Genomic DNA, 17,323 nt, shown 5'->3' with positions numbered 1-17,323 from the left:
GGGATATATGGAGGATACAAAAAATACACAATATACGCAACAACCAAAAAAAAAAGAAAAAGAGAACGATAGCCAAATAATATGCAATATTAAAAAGGGAGCAGAAAAGACAATCATACACCTTAAAATAAATACTCAGGGGACATCAACTCCTCACAAAAAAAAAAATAAAATAACAAAAATAAATAAAAAAAGAAATGCTATTCAGATTGATTCTTAACTAAGGGGTCCTTAAGAATCCTTTTAAAAGTCCCAAACGAAAGACATCTCTGTACTGAAGAAGGTAGGGGATTCCAAAAAAAAGTATAAAAGCATTATTGGTTGAAACAAAAAGTCATATATGGCAGTGAACAATAAAATATAATTTCATTCTAATATATCAATTTCCCATTTTGCCTTGAGTCCAAATCCGTATTGTTTTTGTCACATAAGATTACTTTTTAAAAAGCATTTTGAAAAAAAGGTAAAGTATTGTTGGATTGTTATTAGCTCCATTAAATGTTCACTTTCAACTAATATTTTAGTACGTATTCGTACATCTTCGAGTCATTGTTAGGCTCTAGCAATATAAAGTATATTAGATGGAAAATTCGAAACAAATACTAAATTTGTTCCACATTTCTGTGGCTCTATGGAATGATATATGTGAAGTGTCTCGTAATGAAATACAAAACGTAGATTTTGCTGCGTATTTGTTATACTTCATCTGTTTCTCGTGATTTAGATATACAAAATTTATAGAACCTTATTAAAATCTTATAGTTACATCAATATTAGTTACTAGGCTTTCTTGTGATCGCATTAATAATTTTTTTCCCAGGTTTAATGAATACATGTAAAAGTTAGAAATAAGATCATTTTAAAGATTAATTAAAAATAGCTATTGTAGTCCCGGCTGTGCCGATTTCGTATTTCGGAGTAAAAAGAAGATTAAAACAAAAAATTTGTTTAATTACATTAATACAAGCGAAACTGGCAAATAAATTTCCGCCATTTTATCAAAATTGTCAGAAAATTAAAAAACACGTATATACATTTACAGGCCATGAAACGTCAGAAAAATTTAACAAATAAAGCTATTAAATTGTTTTATCTGCTTGCCGTATTTTACTGTAAAATTTTAATATTTATTTCTTATTTGTATTTTACATGTACCGTATATGACAAATTGTAAAGCTCCGAAAATTGGCAACCATTTGTACCAATCAAAATAGCCTAGATATAACAAACATGGTAACTCTTACTTCTAGCATGCGTTAAACGTCATAACAAATGTCATAGCCAAGAAGGCGTCGGGATACCTGACCCTCTTTTTTAACATTTTGAGCACTTCATATAAATTTATACAGTGCAATCATTCTCTGTCTCAACCATTAGACAAAGCCGGACCGAGATGCAAGTTCCGGAGAACATTTAAACAAGTAGAAACATAGCGACATTCGATTTTTTCACGGTTAGACAAGTCAGATTTCTCTTGAACGCAAAATTTGGCTTCACCTTTGTAACACTTACTTTTAAAGAATCTAATTTTAAATTAATTTATTCCAATACATATATACAAATCGATAATTAGTAGTGTAATGTTAGTATTAGATGTTTTTGGAAATTACAAGTTGGTTTCAAAGTGTCGAGTTGGTTTCATAGGCATTTTGAGAAAGTTGCTGCCAAAATACTTGTTGCAGGGTAATATACACTGGACCGCTGATGGCAGATGAAATGGGAGGAGCTCTTTGTACGCGCCGATGGGCATCTATATTACATACTTCTTGTCTGTGCTACGGTGTTAAGGAGAATTTCCATCTATGTTAAGATTAGTGTTTTACTAAATAGATTCTACTGGACCTTCGCTCTGGGATGCCAAATGGACACTTTTAGTGGCTTTTGGACACTTTTTCACTCTGAGGGACACCGGGACACTATTGGGTCAAAAAAGGAAGCTTTTTAAAAAAAAGGACACTTTTTGGTCATTTTTCCAAAACAAAAACCAAATGTCTTTATTTTCTTCATTTTTTTTTTTATAAATACGACTGATTTTAATTTTTATTTTACTTTTAAGCTTTGGTAATGTCTTGGGGATTTTTCTTAGATGTTTTTGCTCCCTGCGCGAAAACTATTTATCAACCGAATAGGAATAGGATTTAAATTCTTAACCAATGTGGTATGCTAGAACTATCGAATCCATCTTTTTCTTCTATCTTACGGTTGACGTTTATCATCAAGTCGGTGAACTTCAGGGACCCACCTACTGCTGGTGGCAAAGTCACCAAGGCCGCTGAGAAGGCTAGAAAGAAGAAGTGAATGGCCATTCCCTTCTGGCGCGTTCCGCGTAAATCCCTGTGGCGTGTAGCCGTGTGCACATGGCTATTATTATACTGCTGTCATAGAAAGAAAGAAGTTTCGCAGAAAAGCTGTGTTGTGGCTCAATTTTATTTATAGCCGCTAGCGAATGGTTCTATTTTATATTCTATACTTTCAGCCGTGATTTTTTGTCAAACGCTGGTCGCCAGTTTCTATTGAGTATAACTCAAGTGAATTTATTTCAATCGGCCTTGTCTTCTCACTTTTTTAGTTCTCGAAAACATCGTTTTTGCTCAGGGCTACTTCTAAATGTTCAGAAAACGGCAAGATAGAGGGGCTGTTAAACAATTTTAACCAATTGACCAACCAGCTGGATGAGTGGTTAAGGTGATCGACGTCTTTTGTTTAACTTTAAAATCATGTCGGTCAAAATAAACATTTCGTTGCTACAGCCGTTCGGACCTTGTCGCACCCAAAGATCCTTAATAGCTACCAAAGATCAAAGACTGGCATCTTTTTCGCATAACTTATGAAAATGCCGAAGTGAAAATGAATCTGTATGATTGGTTCTTCCCTTTTCGACTAAGATAGGTAGCGATAGAGGTATCAATAATCGATATAACATTTTGCTCTTTTGACATTCTCATGACGATTTTTTTCTGCCGTCTCTTCACATTGAAATAGCACTAAACATTATTTATAGGTAGTGTTAATGTCAAAGCTGGAAATACCTGCAGAACTCATGCAGGTAACAGACTGCTAGGTAGCAGAACTAAGTAGGACGAACTTCACATGTTTTTCGGTACTTATTTTCACAGGTTTTCAAAATTTATAGTGGCAACCCTGTATTTTGGCTAATTTTAGGGACTCAGAAAGTGTCCTTTTTCGGCTGATTAGGATACTTTTCTCTCTAAAGGTTATGGCAACCCTGCCTTCGCTTCTTTTCAAATATTGTGCATGCGTAATTTGTTAATTTTTGGAATTGTTAAAATGCTGAGCTATGAGAATCAAATCATGCTGGATGTTATTCATGAAGATGGTCTGGTTGTAGCGGCAAAGTTAGTTTCATTGAAACTATATTTTTCTGAATCGCACAAGGAAGGGGAGTAGTTACCCAGTTCAGTTTGGGTCTATTAACTAACCTGGGAACCCCTTACTGGTTAACAGAATCTTTTTCATATAATCGTTAAAAATATGTTCTGATTAAGCTTTGAAGTTTATGGTAAAATTCTAGACAAGCTACTTTTTGCTATCTTGGAAAGTAGTTAGGTTAGGAAAAGGAAACTTTCAGGGGTGGACATACAGACTAAAGTGTTCTGGGAAGGTATTTTGAAGTACCTAACTCCTTTGATGACCTTTAAATATCCTTGTTTTACAGAACCAAAACCATGAAAAATAGACCTTGTGCTTAAATGAAGCACAAGAAAAGTATTTTCAGTTTCACAACTTTGCTCAATCCCAATTTAGCCTATGAGGTTTCAAAGATCTGCAAATAACCTAGGCCTACATTTCCTAAATTTAGAATAAAGGGTAATGTTTATGTTAACACACTATTCAGGTAGCTAAGAGATAAACTTACCTCCATAGTCAGAAATGTATCCTGAATCCAAATTTATCACTCATTTGCATTGGAAATGAACTTTACCCCCACCCCTATATAGCCTATACCAATTCAGGCTATATATTTGTGCATTAGGTGGAGGAGGGGTGTTTGTATACTTCAAACTTACCTCTGTAGTCAGAATTGCATCCTGAAACCAAATTTGCATTAGAAAAAAACTTTACCCCCTCCTAATCTGCAAATATATACTCTGAATTAGAATATACCCTAAATTGGTATATGGGGTTGGGGGTAAAATTTATTTCCAATGCAAATGAATGTTATATTTAGATTTTGGATGTAATTCTGACTATATAGATAAGTCTGTTTCTGAGTTACAGCCTATCCAAAAAACCACTGATATAGCTTATTTTACTCAAATAACAAGAATTATGTTTTCAGAATTGAAACCAGAGAAAAAGAAACCAAAATTAAGATATAATGTTATTTTCAGTGCTTCCACTTTTTGATTTAAATTTTCCTTATTTTCATATCAATTCTCCATTCAATTCCATATGTTTTGGTCTGATTTCTCCCTAGAAATAAGAGATATTTTACTTTACATTTCCACACAATCTACATGATTGCATGATTTGATGCTGCACAGTGCAGCATCAAATGAAGTAAATGTATTTTTACTTCAGATAATGATATATATAACATCTTTTTCACAACCTAGAACACACAAGAAAGTTTAATTAAGTGACATCTCCAGCACTTCATCACACTTGACGTTTGCCTTTGTTTTGAAGCCAGTGATAGCTTTCAGTATGCTGACAGTTGATAAAGTTATATCTTTGTGTTTCAACCAGTAATTGACTTGAACAGGTGAGACCAGTGTGACATTCTTGAGACTATTTCAGATGTCTGTTTTGATTAATTTCAGGGGACTAAACAAATGCTCAGTTGGTACATTGCTAAAACGTAAAGAGAAGATCAGTGATATGCACTTCTGCAATTCTGGACATTTGATTTTGTCACTGCTAGTCTCTGACTAAATATCTTTATCCAGTACTGCTCAATTGACCAGTTTCCAACTTGGGCACCTCCCAAATGAAGCTCAGTTATATCAGTCTTTAACTGTGACCTCTATTCTATCTCCATTTTCTGGAGGCAACACTTTTCTCTTAGAACAGGAAATCTCGAAAACAGTGGTCATTGAGATTTTGGTTTCAAATATATCAATATTATCACTTGCCCCTTGAGCATCTATGAGTCCTTGCATTGAATTGGCTGCAGCTATTCCCACATATGTCTGGTTTAAAGGCAGGCACTCACTTGAAAGATAAGGATCCAGTTTGGTAAACAAAGCGACACTGCAAATATAGTCCATTTTCATGAAGTTAGATGCAACATCATTCACAAGTTTGCTGCCATTTCCCTTTGGGGAGTGAAGAACTGGAAGCTCAGATTGAAAAACTTTGTTGAATTCATTGGAGAGGCCAAGAGAGTAGTCTATGAATTCAAGGCATGGCTTTGTCAACTTGATTTGTAATGTTGACAAGATAAGGGTATTGGTTGCAGTTGGGTTGTCAAACATGTTTCTATGAAATACTGAGTAATAGTAACCCAATACTCTCTTTATGCAAACCTGAAGGAATGACCAACAGGTTTATCCTGGTGCAAGAAATGAGTGATCTTGATTGAAAGAACTCCGGAAATTCAGCATACTTATCTTCTATGGAAGCACTTCTAGAAAAGTGGGTATAGATATTTCACGCCAGGTCTTTTAGTGTCTTTGGAAGTGACACGGATGCATAGGATGAACATAAGTGAATAATATGGCATGAGCATTTCACATTCAATGTATTGGACACCATGGCTTTCATTGGCATTGAAGCAGATCTATTTCCTCCAAACCAGACTTTAGTAGTATTTGTACAAAATCCAACAATATTTTGTTCAATGACTTGATTTTTTTTTTCAATGACTTGTTTGATGCAGTTAGTAAGACCCTCAGCCAATACATCAATAAATTCATTTTAGTAATGGTAAAGTTCATTTCCAATACAAATGCATTTTAAATTTTGATTCAGGATGCAATTCTGACTGTAGAGCTAAGTTTATTTCTTAGCTACCTGAATAATCTATTAATATTAACCTTGCCCACAATTGCTGCATAGCCTAACCTATACTCCCTTATGTCGGTAGTTTACACCAATCAAAGCCATTGCATAAAAAACAAAATAAGTGCTATGCTATCTAAGTAATATTACAGGGTTCAGCGTTTTGAAATTTTTGGCAATTACAGCACTGTAAGTCAGTGTTGTTACATAAGCTTTTTTAAAAACTGATTATACACAATCTTTGAGAGTTTTCAGCCTTTTGTTTAAAAAAAAATTTCTCCTTAAATCCTTAGTTTACCCCAGATTTCCCTAAAAATCCTTACTTTCCCCAAGATTTCCCTTAGTCCCTAGATTCAAAATGAGTGTCCCTGAAAAAAGAAGGGATTTCTCCCTAAAATAGGGTAATCTCCCTAAATGTGGAAGCCCTGGTTATTTTGTCCAAATTCCAATAGTTATTGTCAAGAAGACAAATTTCTAACACATTGAAATCAGAAGAGGGTTAACATAGTAGCTTAGCAATACCATCCCAGAGTATGTTTTGGCCCTGGATTTATATATACACATAGGGTAAAGGTACTGATCATTTGACAGGTTTTGTAAAAAAGCACTTTTCTACTCCAGAAGGGTTAACTTAAAGACTTTTGGTTTGAAAAGGGTTTCAGTATGCAGAAAAAATATCTACAAATCTAACTGTTTGATTAGAAATTTGAAATTTTATCAGAGAAGGGTGTTTTCACCTATAAGTTTGACAGAACAAAAAAGTTACCTGTTTTTGATGTAATTCAAAACCCTATTTGACACATGTCAAAATACTGAGGGAGTAATTGTGGGTAGATCCTGTTGGATTTGACATGCCTATTCTTTTTACTTTATTGCATCATTTCCCTTCAACTTTTTTAAATGTGTAAATGTATAAAATACTGTTCAGATAGTGGAAGCAAACAACAAATAAATTGCCTCAAGTATAGGGACAAAATGGGATAATCATAGGGAGTGTAATTGTGTGAATTAGGTCTCTACAATATATTGTATGATCTAATAGTGTGACATAGGTGTCCTTAATAATGCTACCTGGAATAGCCCACTTTCTCTCAATTTTAATGGTCCAGCAAAGATTTCACAATTGTTGGTAGTTGAAGGTTTGTAAACATTTGACCTTTTCACAATTAATCTGCCAGTTTAATCCACTTTAAAAAATTTTAGTTTGGACTAACCTTTGTCTGGAAAGTCAAGAATTTCTGAAATATGCACGTCCTACTTAATATTATTAGAAGTATGTGACACTGAGGAGCTTAACATGTTTCATTAGCATTTTGGGTGGGATCGAAATTCCATGCTAATTAGGGGGGTTCAGAGAGAATATTTTGTATTTCACAGCTTTGGATCTATTTGAAAGATGTATAAAATTTACTAAGAGAGGGTGTACTTCAAATTTATTCAGTGATAAATTCAAGAAATGAATATCATAATAGAAGCCAATATCTACATTTGAATTTGACTGAAGGAACATTATTAGTCAGTCTGGTATTCCACTACATCAGACAAGAATTTTCAACACTTGGAACATGGTTTTGTCAATATAATATTATCTACCATTTTAACTTAATTTTAAAAAAAGCCCATATGGCTACATTTTAGAGAAGATCAAATGTATCTTGATGTCATTGGTACTGATCCCAACTTTTGTTTGCGAAAAAAATAATCAAGTAATGGCAGTTTGAACATTACATAGCTAAAAAATTGTCTGGAGCTCATTTTGTGTCAAAAACAGGAAACAGATTTAATTGAATTTTTTTTTTTGTATCTGGGTGTATTGGATATAGTGTCCACGTTTCACATTGTCTAAATATAACTAAGGCTTCAAGAAACAGGGCCATCACGAAGGGGGAGGGAGGGATGTCCCGCCCCCAATTTTTTCGGCCATTTGGTAAAAAAATAGGTTGGTAAAATCATGGCACAAAGTGCCATAATTTTCCAATGCCACCAAAATTTTTTGTTCTGTTAAACAAAAACCAGGAAAATAATCACTTATCATCTACAGAAATCTCAAACCTGGTTGTCAAACAGCAGTATTACTGACTCCTGCTGTGATTTTATTGTTGGTGCCATGATTTTCCATTTGGTTAAATAAAGAACATGAAGATATTGAGATGACATAAACCAAAATATCTATCTCAGTTGGTAAATCCAGCAGTTTTACTGACTTGTGCAGTGATTTTACAGTTGGTGCCACAGTTTTCAGTTTTGATTAAAGAACATGAAAATATGGATATAGTTGGTAAATCTAGCAGTTATGCCAACTCATGCAGTGATTTTATGGATTGTGCCACTATTCTCTATTTGATTAAATAAAGAACATGAAAATAATGACATTTCATCTACCAAAATCTCAACCTTGGTCAGTTAGTGCAATGGTTCTACCAATGCATGCCCTAATTTTATGGATGGCAGCACAATTTTTCGTTTGGTTAAATGAAGAAAATGGAACACAGTAAAGTTTATTATGTATAGTTTGTTCATAGACAGCTTTGCTCTTTATTTCTTCTAATATATTGCTCCATTCTCCACTAGGTCACCATGTTGTTGTTCATATGCTTCTTATGGGAAAAAGATCCTAGCAGCTATTCTTCCTCAGATTATATGATTCTTTAGGCTGAGTTTGTGATTCCAAGTTTTGCATTAGAAATGGACATTGTGTTAATTAGTAGTAAAAACAGTGAGTATAAAGGATCAGCCAGTCAGTAAAATCAATCACTTCCCCCCCCGTCCCCCCAAATGTTTTGACTAGTAACGCCCCTGCATATACATATATATATATATATATATATATATATATATATATATATATATATATATATATATATATATATATATATATATATATATATATATATATATATATATTTTGCAGAATAGCAGCTCTCCAGAAGGAGACATGCTAGAACAAAAAGAGAGTCATTTTTAAATTGTTAATTTTATGCTCTCTTTTATAGCTAAAGCCATGTTTGTGACAAGTCATCTTTAGACCCCCCCCCCCAGTATAGCCTTATGCTATATATACAACAAACATAAAATAAAAATGTTTTCATTAGACTGCTTTTTTATGTTCCTTTTGAACATTAATTAAAAAAAAATTCCACAAAATAAGTTTTTCAAAGAAAAGTAAAGAACTCCATTAAACAAAAAATGAGCAAAAATAAAATCAAATAATCTACCAAGCGTGAAACTACCACAAATCAGCATCGATAAATAAAAGAAACCCAAAACGAACAGAAATTACAATAAATATTCGAGCCAAACTCAAAACGAGCAGAAATTAACGTAAGTTGGGCGCAAAACCTCTATGCCTTCCCAAGGCCAGAACAAAATTTGCACTGTACTGAAAAAAATATAAATGTTTTTACTTTTATGACTTTAACAAAACAAATAATATTAACATTTTGATTTGAAATATCACTATATGTATATTAAACTGACAGTGCACATTCATTTGTATTTTTTCAGTAAAGTGCAAATTTTGTTCTGACCTTGGGAAGGCATAGGGGTTTTGTGCCCAACTTATGTTAATTTCTGCTCATTTTGAGTTTAACTCGGTTATATATTATAATTTCTGTTCGTTTTGGGTTTCATTTATTTATTGATGCTGATTTGTGGTAGTTTCACGCTTTGTAGATTATTTGATTTTATATTTGCTCATTTTTTGTTTAATGGAACTCTTTACTTTTCTTTGAAAAACTTATTTTTTGGAAAAAGTTTAAAAAAATTTATTTCTGTTTGTTTTATATTGACGTAGTCTTTTCAGGGAAAAATAAAATAATACTCTAAATCTTTTCGTTTTTTTAAGACTTTATAGTTTGGCCTGCTATTTGTATGCTGGAGAAATTTTTTTAGCAATTTCTAACAATACACACCCTTTTAAAAATCTGGACATAAATAGTACTGTTTAATTTAGTTTCATAACTCCTCTAGTTGACCTGAAATGTAAAACTTGATACCATTCGCAAAAAAATCTGTTTACTTTCTTTGATAGCCTGGATACACTTACGCTATTTTGATTTGGTTAAATTTTAAGAGCAGAAGTAGCCCCAAAAGTTTGACCATAATACCTTCAGTGGTTCTTGGGATACTGCTGGGATGCCTTATTGGGAATTAGCATTAACACAGTGCATTTTGATTTAATCTTAAGGCAACATTTAGTTTTTAAACATAATTGACAAATGGGAGGGTGGGCGTGTGAGGGGATTAGTTGCCCTCCAATCACTTTCGACTATTAAAAAGGGCATCAACCCTTTCTATTTTGAATCAAATGAGCCCTTTTCGAAGTTCCCACGACAACTCCTTTGATACGAAGTACCCTGGTCTAAACACAACAACAAAAAATAATACAGTATTTACTATAAAAATGTCAAGCCTTTCAATCACTTTTGACTATTAAAAAGAGCACTAGGCTTTTTGATTTCCAATCAAATGAGTCCTTTTTGAAACAACAACACTTTCTATAAACACCTTATATGCCCCCAGGGCATAAATTACAACCCTTACCCTAAGGTCTGTTAGGGTGGTTGTCATCCTCCAAGACCTAATTTCCAGAACTTTCAACTACGTTAAATAAAATGGCTTTCTCAAAATTTTGATTGGATGTGTTTGGGGAAATGGTGGGCGTGAGAGGGGTGGTAGTTGCTCTCCAATCACTTTCAACAATTAAAAATGGGCATAGCCCTTTCAAATTCCAATCAAATGAGCCCTTTTAAAGTTTCTACAACAAAACTTTCAATAAAAATCTTATATGCCCCCAGGCCATAAATTACAACCCTTGCCTTGAATGCTGGGGGGAGGGGTGTGTCATTCTCAAAGACATAATTTCCTGAACTTTCTACTATGTTGAACAAAATGGCTATTTTGAAATTTTGATTGGATGTATTTGGAGAAATTGAGGGCGTGGGAGGGGGGTTAGTTGCCCTCCAATTACTTTCGACTATTACAAAGGACACAAGCCTTCTCAATTTCCAATTGAATGTAACCCTTTTGAAGTTTTACAACAACTCTATCTATAAAAACCTTATATACCCCCAGGGCAGAACTTACAACCTGTGCCCTAGGGGCTCTGGGGGGTTTTTCGTCCTTAAATACATAATTTCAAAAACTCTCAACTCCGTTGAATGAAATGGCTATCTCTAAACTTTGATTGAATGTTTTTGGAGACATGGTGGGTGTAAGAGGGGGGTTAATTCCTCGCCACTCACTTTCGACTACTGAAAAGGGTAATTTCAATTTCCAATCAAATGAGCTCTTTTTGAAATTTCTACAACAACTTTCTATAGAAACTTTGTATGCCCCCAGGGCATAACTTATAACCCTTGCACTGAGGGCTCTGAGAGGGTTATCATCCTTAAAGACTGAATTCCAAGAACTTTCAACTACGTTGAACAAAATGGATTTCTCAAAATTTTGATTGGATGTGTTTGGGAAAATGGTGGGCATGAGAGGGGCGTTAGTCACTCTCCAATCACTTACAACTATTAAAAAAGGTACTAGCCTTTTCAATTTCCAATTGAATGAGCCCTTTTGAAGTTTCTACAACAACGCTTTCAATAAAAACCTTATATGCCCTCAGGGCATAACTTACAACCCTTGCCCTGAGGGCTGTGAGGGGGGAGGCTGTCATCCTAATTTCCAAAACTTTCAACTACGTTGAATAAAATGGGTATCTAAAAATTTTGATTGGATGTGTTTGGGGAAAAGATAGGTTTGAAAGGGGGGTTAGTTGCCCTCAAATCACTTTCGACTATTAAAAAGGGAACTAGCCCTTTGAACTTTCGATCGAATGAGCCCATTTTCAAATTTCTACGACAAAACTCTCAATAAAAACCTTATATGCCCCCAGGGCATAACTTATAACCCTTGCCCTGAAGACTGTGGGGGGAGTGTCCTGCTCAAAGGTATAATTTGCGTGGGACAAAATGGCTATCTCAAAATCTTCATTGGATGTGTTTGGGAAAATGGTGGGCGTGAGAGGGGCGTTAGTCACTCTCCAATCACTTTCAACTATTAAAAAAGGCACTATGGTTTTCAATTTCCAAATGAATGAGCCCTTTTGAAGTTTCTACACTTTCAATAAAAACCTTATCCGCCCCCAGAGCATAATTTACCACCCTTGCCCTGAGGGCTGTGGGAGGAGGGGGGGTTGTCATCCTCAAAGACCTAATTTCCAGAACTTAAGACTAGTTGAATAAAATAGCTATCTCAAAGTTTTGATTAGATGTCTTTGGGGAAAAGGTGGGCGTGAGAGGCGGGTTATTTTCCCTCTAAATTAAAAAGGGCACAGGCCACTCCCATTTCCAGTTGAATAAGCGCTTTTCGAAGTTTCTACGACAACTTCTTTGATACAAAGTGCCCTGTTCTAAACGAACAAATTAACAAATAATACATTGTGCCAACATCGTTCTTATATGCCCCCAGGGCATAACTTAAAACCCTTGCCCTGAGGGTTGTGGGGGAGTGTCCTGTCCTCCTGTTTACTTAGTCTCCGTTTCTTGTCTCGTTTTCGAGTGTCCTCGTTCTTTACTTAGGCAGCGCGATCGCGCTGCCTATGATTTATACAACAAATTTCTATATACACCTTATATGCACCCAGGGAAGAACTTACAACCCTTGCACTGAGGGCTCTGAGGGGGTTATCTTCATAAAAGATCTGATTTACAGAACGTTCAACTACGTTGAACAAAATGGAAATCTCAAAATTTTGATTGGATGTGTTTTGGAAAATGGTGGGCGTGAGAGGGGTGTTAGTCGTTATCCAATCACTTTCAACTATTAAAAAAGGCACTAGCCCTTTTAATTTCCAATTGAATGAGTCCTTTTGAAGTTTCTACAACAACGCTTTCAATGAAAACTTTTTATACCCCAGGCATAACTTACAACTTTGCACTGAGGGCTCTGAGGGGGTTATCATCCTAAAAGACAAAATTTTCAGAACTTTCAACTGCGTTGAACAAAATGGATATCTAAAAATTTTAATTCGATGTGTTTGGGAAAATGGTGGGCATGAGAGGGGCGTTAGTTGCTAGCCAAACACTGTCAACTATTAAAAAAGGCACTAGCCCTTTCAATTTCTAATTGAATGAGCCCTTTCGAAGTTTCGACGACAACGCTTTCAATAAAAACTTTATATGCCCCAGGGCATAACTTACAACCCTTGCCCTGAAGGCTGTGGGGGGGGGGTTGTCATCCTTAAAGACCTAATTTCCAAAACTTTCCACTGTGTTGAATAAAACGGCTATCAAAAAATTTTGATTGGATGTGTTTGGGGGAATGATGGGCATGGGGGGAGGGGCGCTAGTTGCCCTACACTCACTTCCGACTATTAAAATTGGCACTAGCCGTTTGAATTTCCAATCGAATGAGCCCCTTTTGAAGTTTCCACGACAATGCCTTCTATAACAATCTTATATGCCCCCAGGGCATAGCTTAAAACCCTTACCCTGATGGCTGGTTGGGATTGTCTTTCTATAAAACATATTTTTTATCAGGAAATCGATTACGCTGAACAAAATTGCTATCTCAAAATTTCGACTGCATATCGTTGGGTGAACAGTTGACATGAAGAGCGGGGCAAGTTGCCGGCCAATCACTTATAACTATCAAAATGGACACTCGAAATATTAGTTTCCGATCGAATGAGCCCCTTTTGAAGTTTCTACGACGAACCCTTCCATATGAAGTGCCCTGCTCTAAAGGAGCAAAATAATAAATAATACATTGTGCCAACGTCGTTCTTATATGCCCTCAGGGCATAACTTAGAACCCTTGCCCCGAGGGTTATGGGGGAGTGTCCTCCTCAAAAATATAGTTTCTATCTGGAAATCAACTATGCTGAACAAAATGGTTATCTCAAAATTTTGATTGGATGTGTTTGGGGGAATATTGGGCGTTGGGGGGGGGGCTAGTTTCCCTCCGATCACTTTCGACTATTAAAAAGGGCACTAGTCACTCTAATTTCCAATCAAATGAGCCCATTTTGAAGTTTCTATGACAACTCCTTCAATACTAAGTGTCCGGGTATGGAGAAAAAAACAAAGCAAACACATTGTGCCCACATCGTTCTTTACTTAGGCAGCGCTAGCGCGCTGCCTATGATTATCAGGTGATAATGTACTAAACGAAAGGATTAAAAAGGTTATGGAGAAGTCATTACCAGACGACGACATTGTTATTATTATTTTTTTTAATTACGAAATTGATGGATAAAAGGGAAATAAATGTAAAAATAAGCAGAAAGTAAAATGTGATCTGCAATCATTTTGATAGTGGTTTCTGCAAGTTCCGCAAACAATACAAGTTTCTACGTATTTGTCGTCATTTTATTTCGGGAGTCTGTGTGTCTGATAAGTGTATTTTTGATCATGTTTATCTGTTTTATCTTGCATTGATAAGTCTTGTACTTTTGCTCATGCATCTTCAGGGTTGGAGCGTAGGTTTAAAACCCAATGTTTTTTAGGGCGACGCTTAAACTATTCACGACCCCCCCTCCTCCCCTAGTTCGTGTTCCATTCGAATTTCAGTCTTATCCCCCTGCATACCCGATACAGAGCAGTATACCTCAAGAATCCATCCCTCGAAACAGTCCTCCGCCCCAAGTGCTTACGCATGCCCAGTCAACCCAACCCCCACAATCACTTCTCAATTTGGACCATCCCCAAACCCCCCTCACTCATATTCCTCCCATAATTCCACTTCCTCTCCCTCCTCCACCCCCACCTATCCATTTTAATCAACAGCCAATCAACAACCAGCCCCCTCCCTATTCTAATCCCCCTCCCCTTTACCCCATTCCCTGCAGAACGAGAAAATTGTAGGTTACTTCAGTTTAAATAATCCTGTTGCTGCTCCAGTCGCGATAGGGGACAAGAAATTCCAAAATAAACCTTTTTCCAAGGAGTTTCATGACAAAAGTTACGTATTTCCTTCCTTCCTTTACAGCAACGCCGAAAGTTTAAATCTAGAGAAATGTACTGAACTTCAGACTACAGCTCAAATGCTTGGCTCTTCCGTTATCTGTGTTTCCGAGGTCCATCGACAACCTCTTAATTTATTGAGGGTTCCTAACTTTTCTTCGTTTATTAAACTTCGGCCTGATGACCATCCTCTTGGGAAAAAAGGAGGAGGAATTATGTCCCTCGTGCACGAGGATTTTAAACCTCAGCTTTTAAATATACCTTTTCTTGAAGATAATGATGAAATTATTTGGGTCAAAGCCCAACCTAAGCGACTCCCTAGGCCGTTCTCTGCCGTAGCAGTGTGTGTTTTTCACCTGGTCAGCCATCCCCGGCAAGAAAGGCTTTTTGGGAGAAGCTGCAGGAATCGACAGATTATGTCCAGAAAACCCACCAATATTTTGGAGTGGTAATGCTAGGAGATGCTAACGAACTCGATAGCAAATCGCTGGCCAGGTCACTTAACCTTAAAACTGTAGTCGATTTCCCAACAACTAAGGGGAGTACTTTTCTGGATGTAATCCTGACAAATCTTTCAGAATATTACCAGAATCCAAGTAAACTAGCACCACTTGGTGGCAGTTATCATTATATGCTACAGTGGAACCCCTTAGAAAAAATTAAATATTCAGTAACCGAAGTTACTTCAAGGCCAATCACTGACCATGGTCTGCTGCAATTCGGTGACTGGATAACGGGAGAAAACTGGGTCGCGGTCTCTTCAGCTAAAGACTTGGATTCCCAAGTAGAAGAATTTCATAATAAGGTAAATTCAAAATATCTCGAGTGCTTTCCCAAACGTAAGACTAAATTCTGTTCTAGTGATAAACCATACGTAAATTAAAAAATAAAGCAACTGATAAAACATAAATTGCACCTAATTCGAAAAGGTCAAGAGAACCAAGCAAAACAGTTGGCAAACCAAATAAAATGGAAAATCAAAGAGGCCCAAGCAAATTATTATGAAAATGAATTTGACCGTCTTTTGGAGTCCAAGCCTTCGCTGTTCTTCAGTAAAGTAAAAAGTCTAATGGGTAAAAGTTCTCAATGAAGCAGGAGCCTCTAGAGAAAACTGTGAATGATTTAAATGCGCATTTTGTGCAAATCTGTCGGTGAAAGTTTTATTCATGTAACTTAACTGTTTTCTGAGTTAGCAAGAAGTCACTGTTCTGCATCTCACCATGAAAAGTAATGAATTTTGTAATGTCTAATATGATCTGTGTATGATTCATTTGATATCTTTATTTTTGCAAAAAGTGTGTCGTCATCTAGCTAGTAGCACATTATATTGCAGATATAATAACAAGGCTTCAGGCTTTTAAGGGTACTCTTAAAGCTTGGTAAGGTCTCGGTTGAGTGCGAGAAGGCTGATGTAATCCTCATACATAAAAAGCAACAGAAAGGTAAAATCTAAGTTGTAGGCTCATCAGTTTGACCAAAATGTTTGTTAAGCATATAGAAGAAATTATCAATGCATATCTTTAATTGTTCAGAACCAACCAGACTTATTCGCTCTGCCCAGTTTGGTTCTAAGAAGATTTAGTGCCACATGCTTGATGACACCTTAATTGACGCTAATCTGAATGCAGCACACCTTTAAAGACAGCTATTGGCCTTTAAGGGCTATAGAATCAAAATCTACTAGCCCAGTGCAAGATGTCACTAAATATTTATGAGAGTTTTGATATATGGAACATATTTTTAGGTTCTTGTTTTGTCAGATATGGGTCACACTCAAATAATTCTAGCAGTTTTTCCGCTAGATGTCCATTTGCAGAGTTCTTAAGTGAAAAGCTGGCTATTCAGCAGAAGACTCTGTAAACCAGTTAACATGTGTTTTATTTTTATATTCTTTTGAACTGAATACTAAAATCTATACTTTTTTCTTCCAGAGGACTGGGCCTAGAACGAGTTTTTGTCAGTATATTGAAAGTCTATAGTGATCCTGGGAACCTCGTGCTAGTATTGGGAACTTCTAGTAAAGAAGAGGAATATTTTATATCTCAGCTTGAATCTCTTGATGTAAAACCTCTACCAAAGGTTATTACTTCGGAACTAAGTTTAAATGAAAGGTATGTGCCAAAAAATTTTTTTACTAGACTACAAATATGAGCAAAATTGCACTGAGAAACCCAAGTTGTAGTTTCCCATGGGTAGAATGCTCTTTATGCAATTATATTTCCCTTGGGCTCTATTCGTTTCATTTTATTGTTTTTTTTTTAAAGGTGTATATATAAAGCATGTTCTGCCCACAAGGAAACATGTGGAGGCCACTAAAAATAGCATTGTGAAGGGTTTACACTATTCTGTGATGTTTGGGCATCTGTTATCCCTGATGTGAAACTACTTTAAAAAAACAACAACAG

The 17,323-nt window shown here is 35.9% G+C and overlaps 1 protein-coding gene across 1 annotated transcript in view; it reads left to right on the top strand.

The window, feature by feature from the left end:
• The first annotated feature begins 3,265 nt into the window (after positions 1-3,265).
• The window catches only part of mei-9 (DNA repair endonuclease XPF mei-9), a 119,345-nt gene continuing 105,287 nt past the window's right edge, over positions 3,266-17,323 (top strand). Inside the window, exons 1-2 of the mRNA XM_089099794.1 lie at positions 3,266-3,356; positions 16,850-17,029. Of these exons, the coding sequence (XP_088955920.1) occupies positions 3,289-3,356; positions 16,850-17,029 (248 nt within the window). The 5' untranslated portion in view covers positions 3,266-3,288. The remainder of the gene's footprint in view (positions 3,357-16,849; positions 17,030-17,323) is intronic.

Source organism: Artemia sp. Qi Xiang Cuo, chromosome 14, assembly GCF_049724085.1.
Source record: "Artemia sp. Qi Xiang Cuo chromosome 14, ASM4972408v1, whole genome shotgun sequence".
NCBI lineage: Eukaryota > Metazoa > Arthropoda > Branchiopoda > Anostraca > Artemiidae > Artemia > Artemia sp. Qi Xiang Cuo.
Note: the sequence above shows the minus strand (reverse complement) of the source record. Positions and strands in the feature narration are given on the sequence as shown.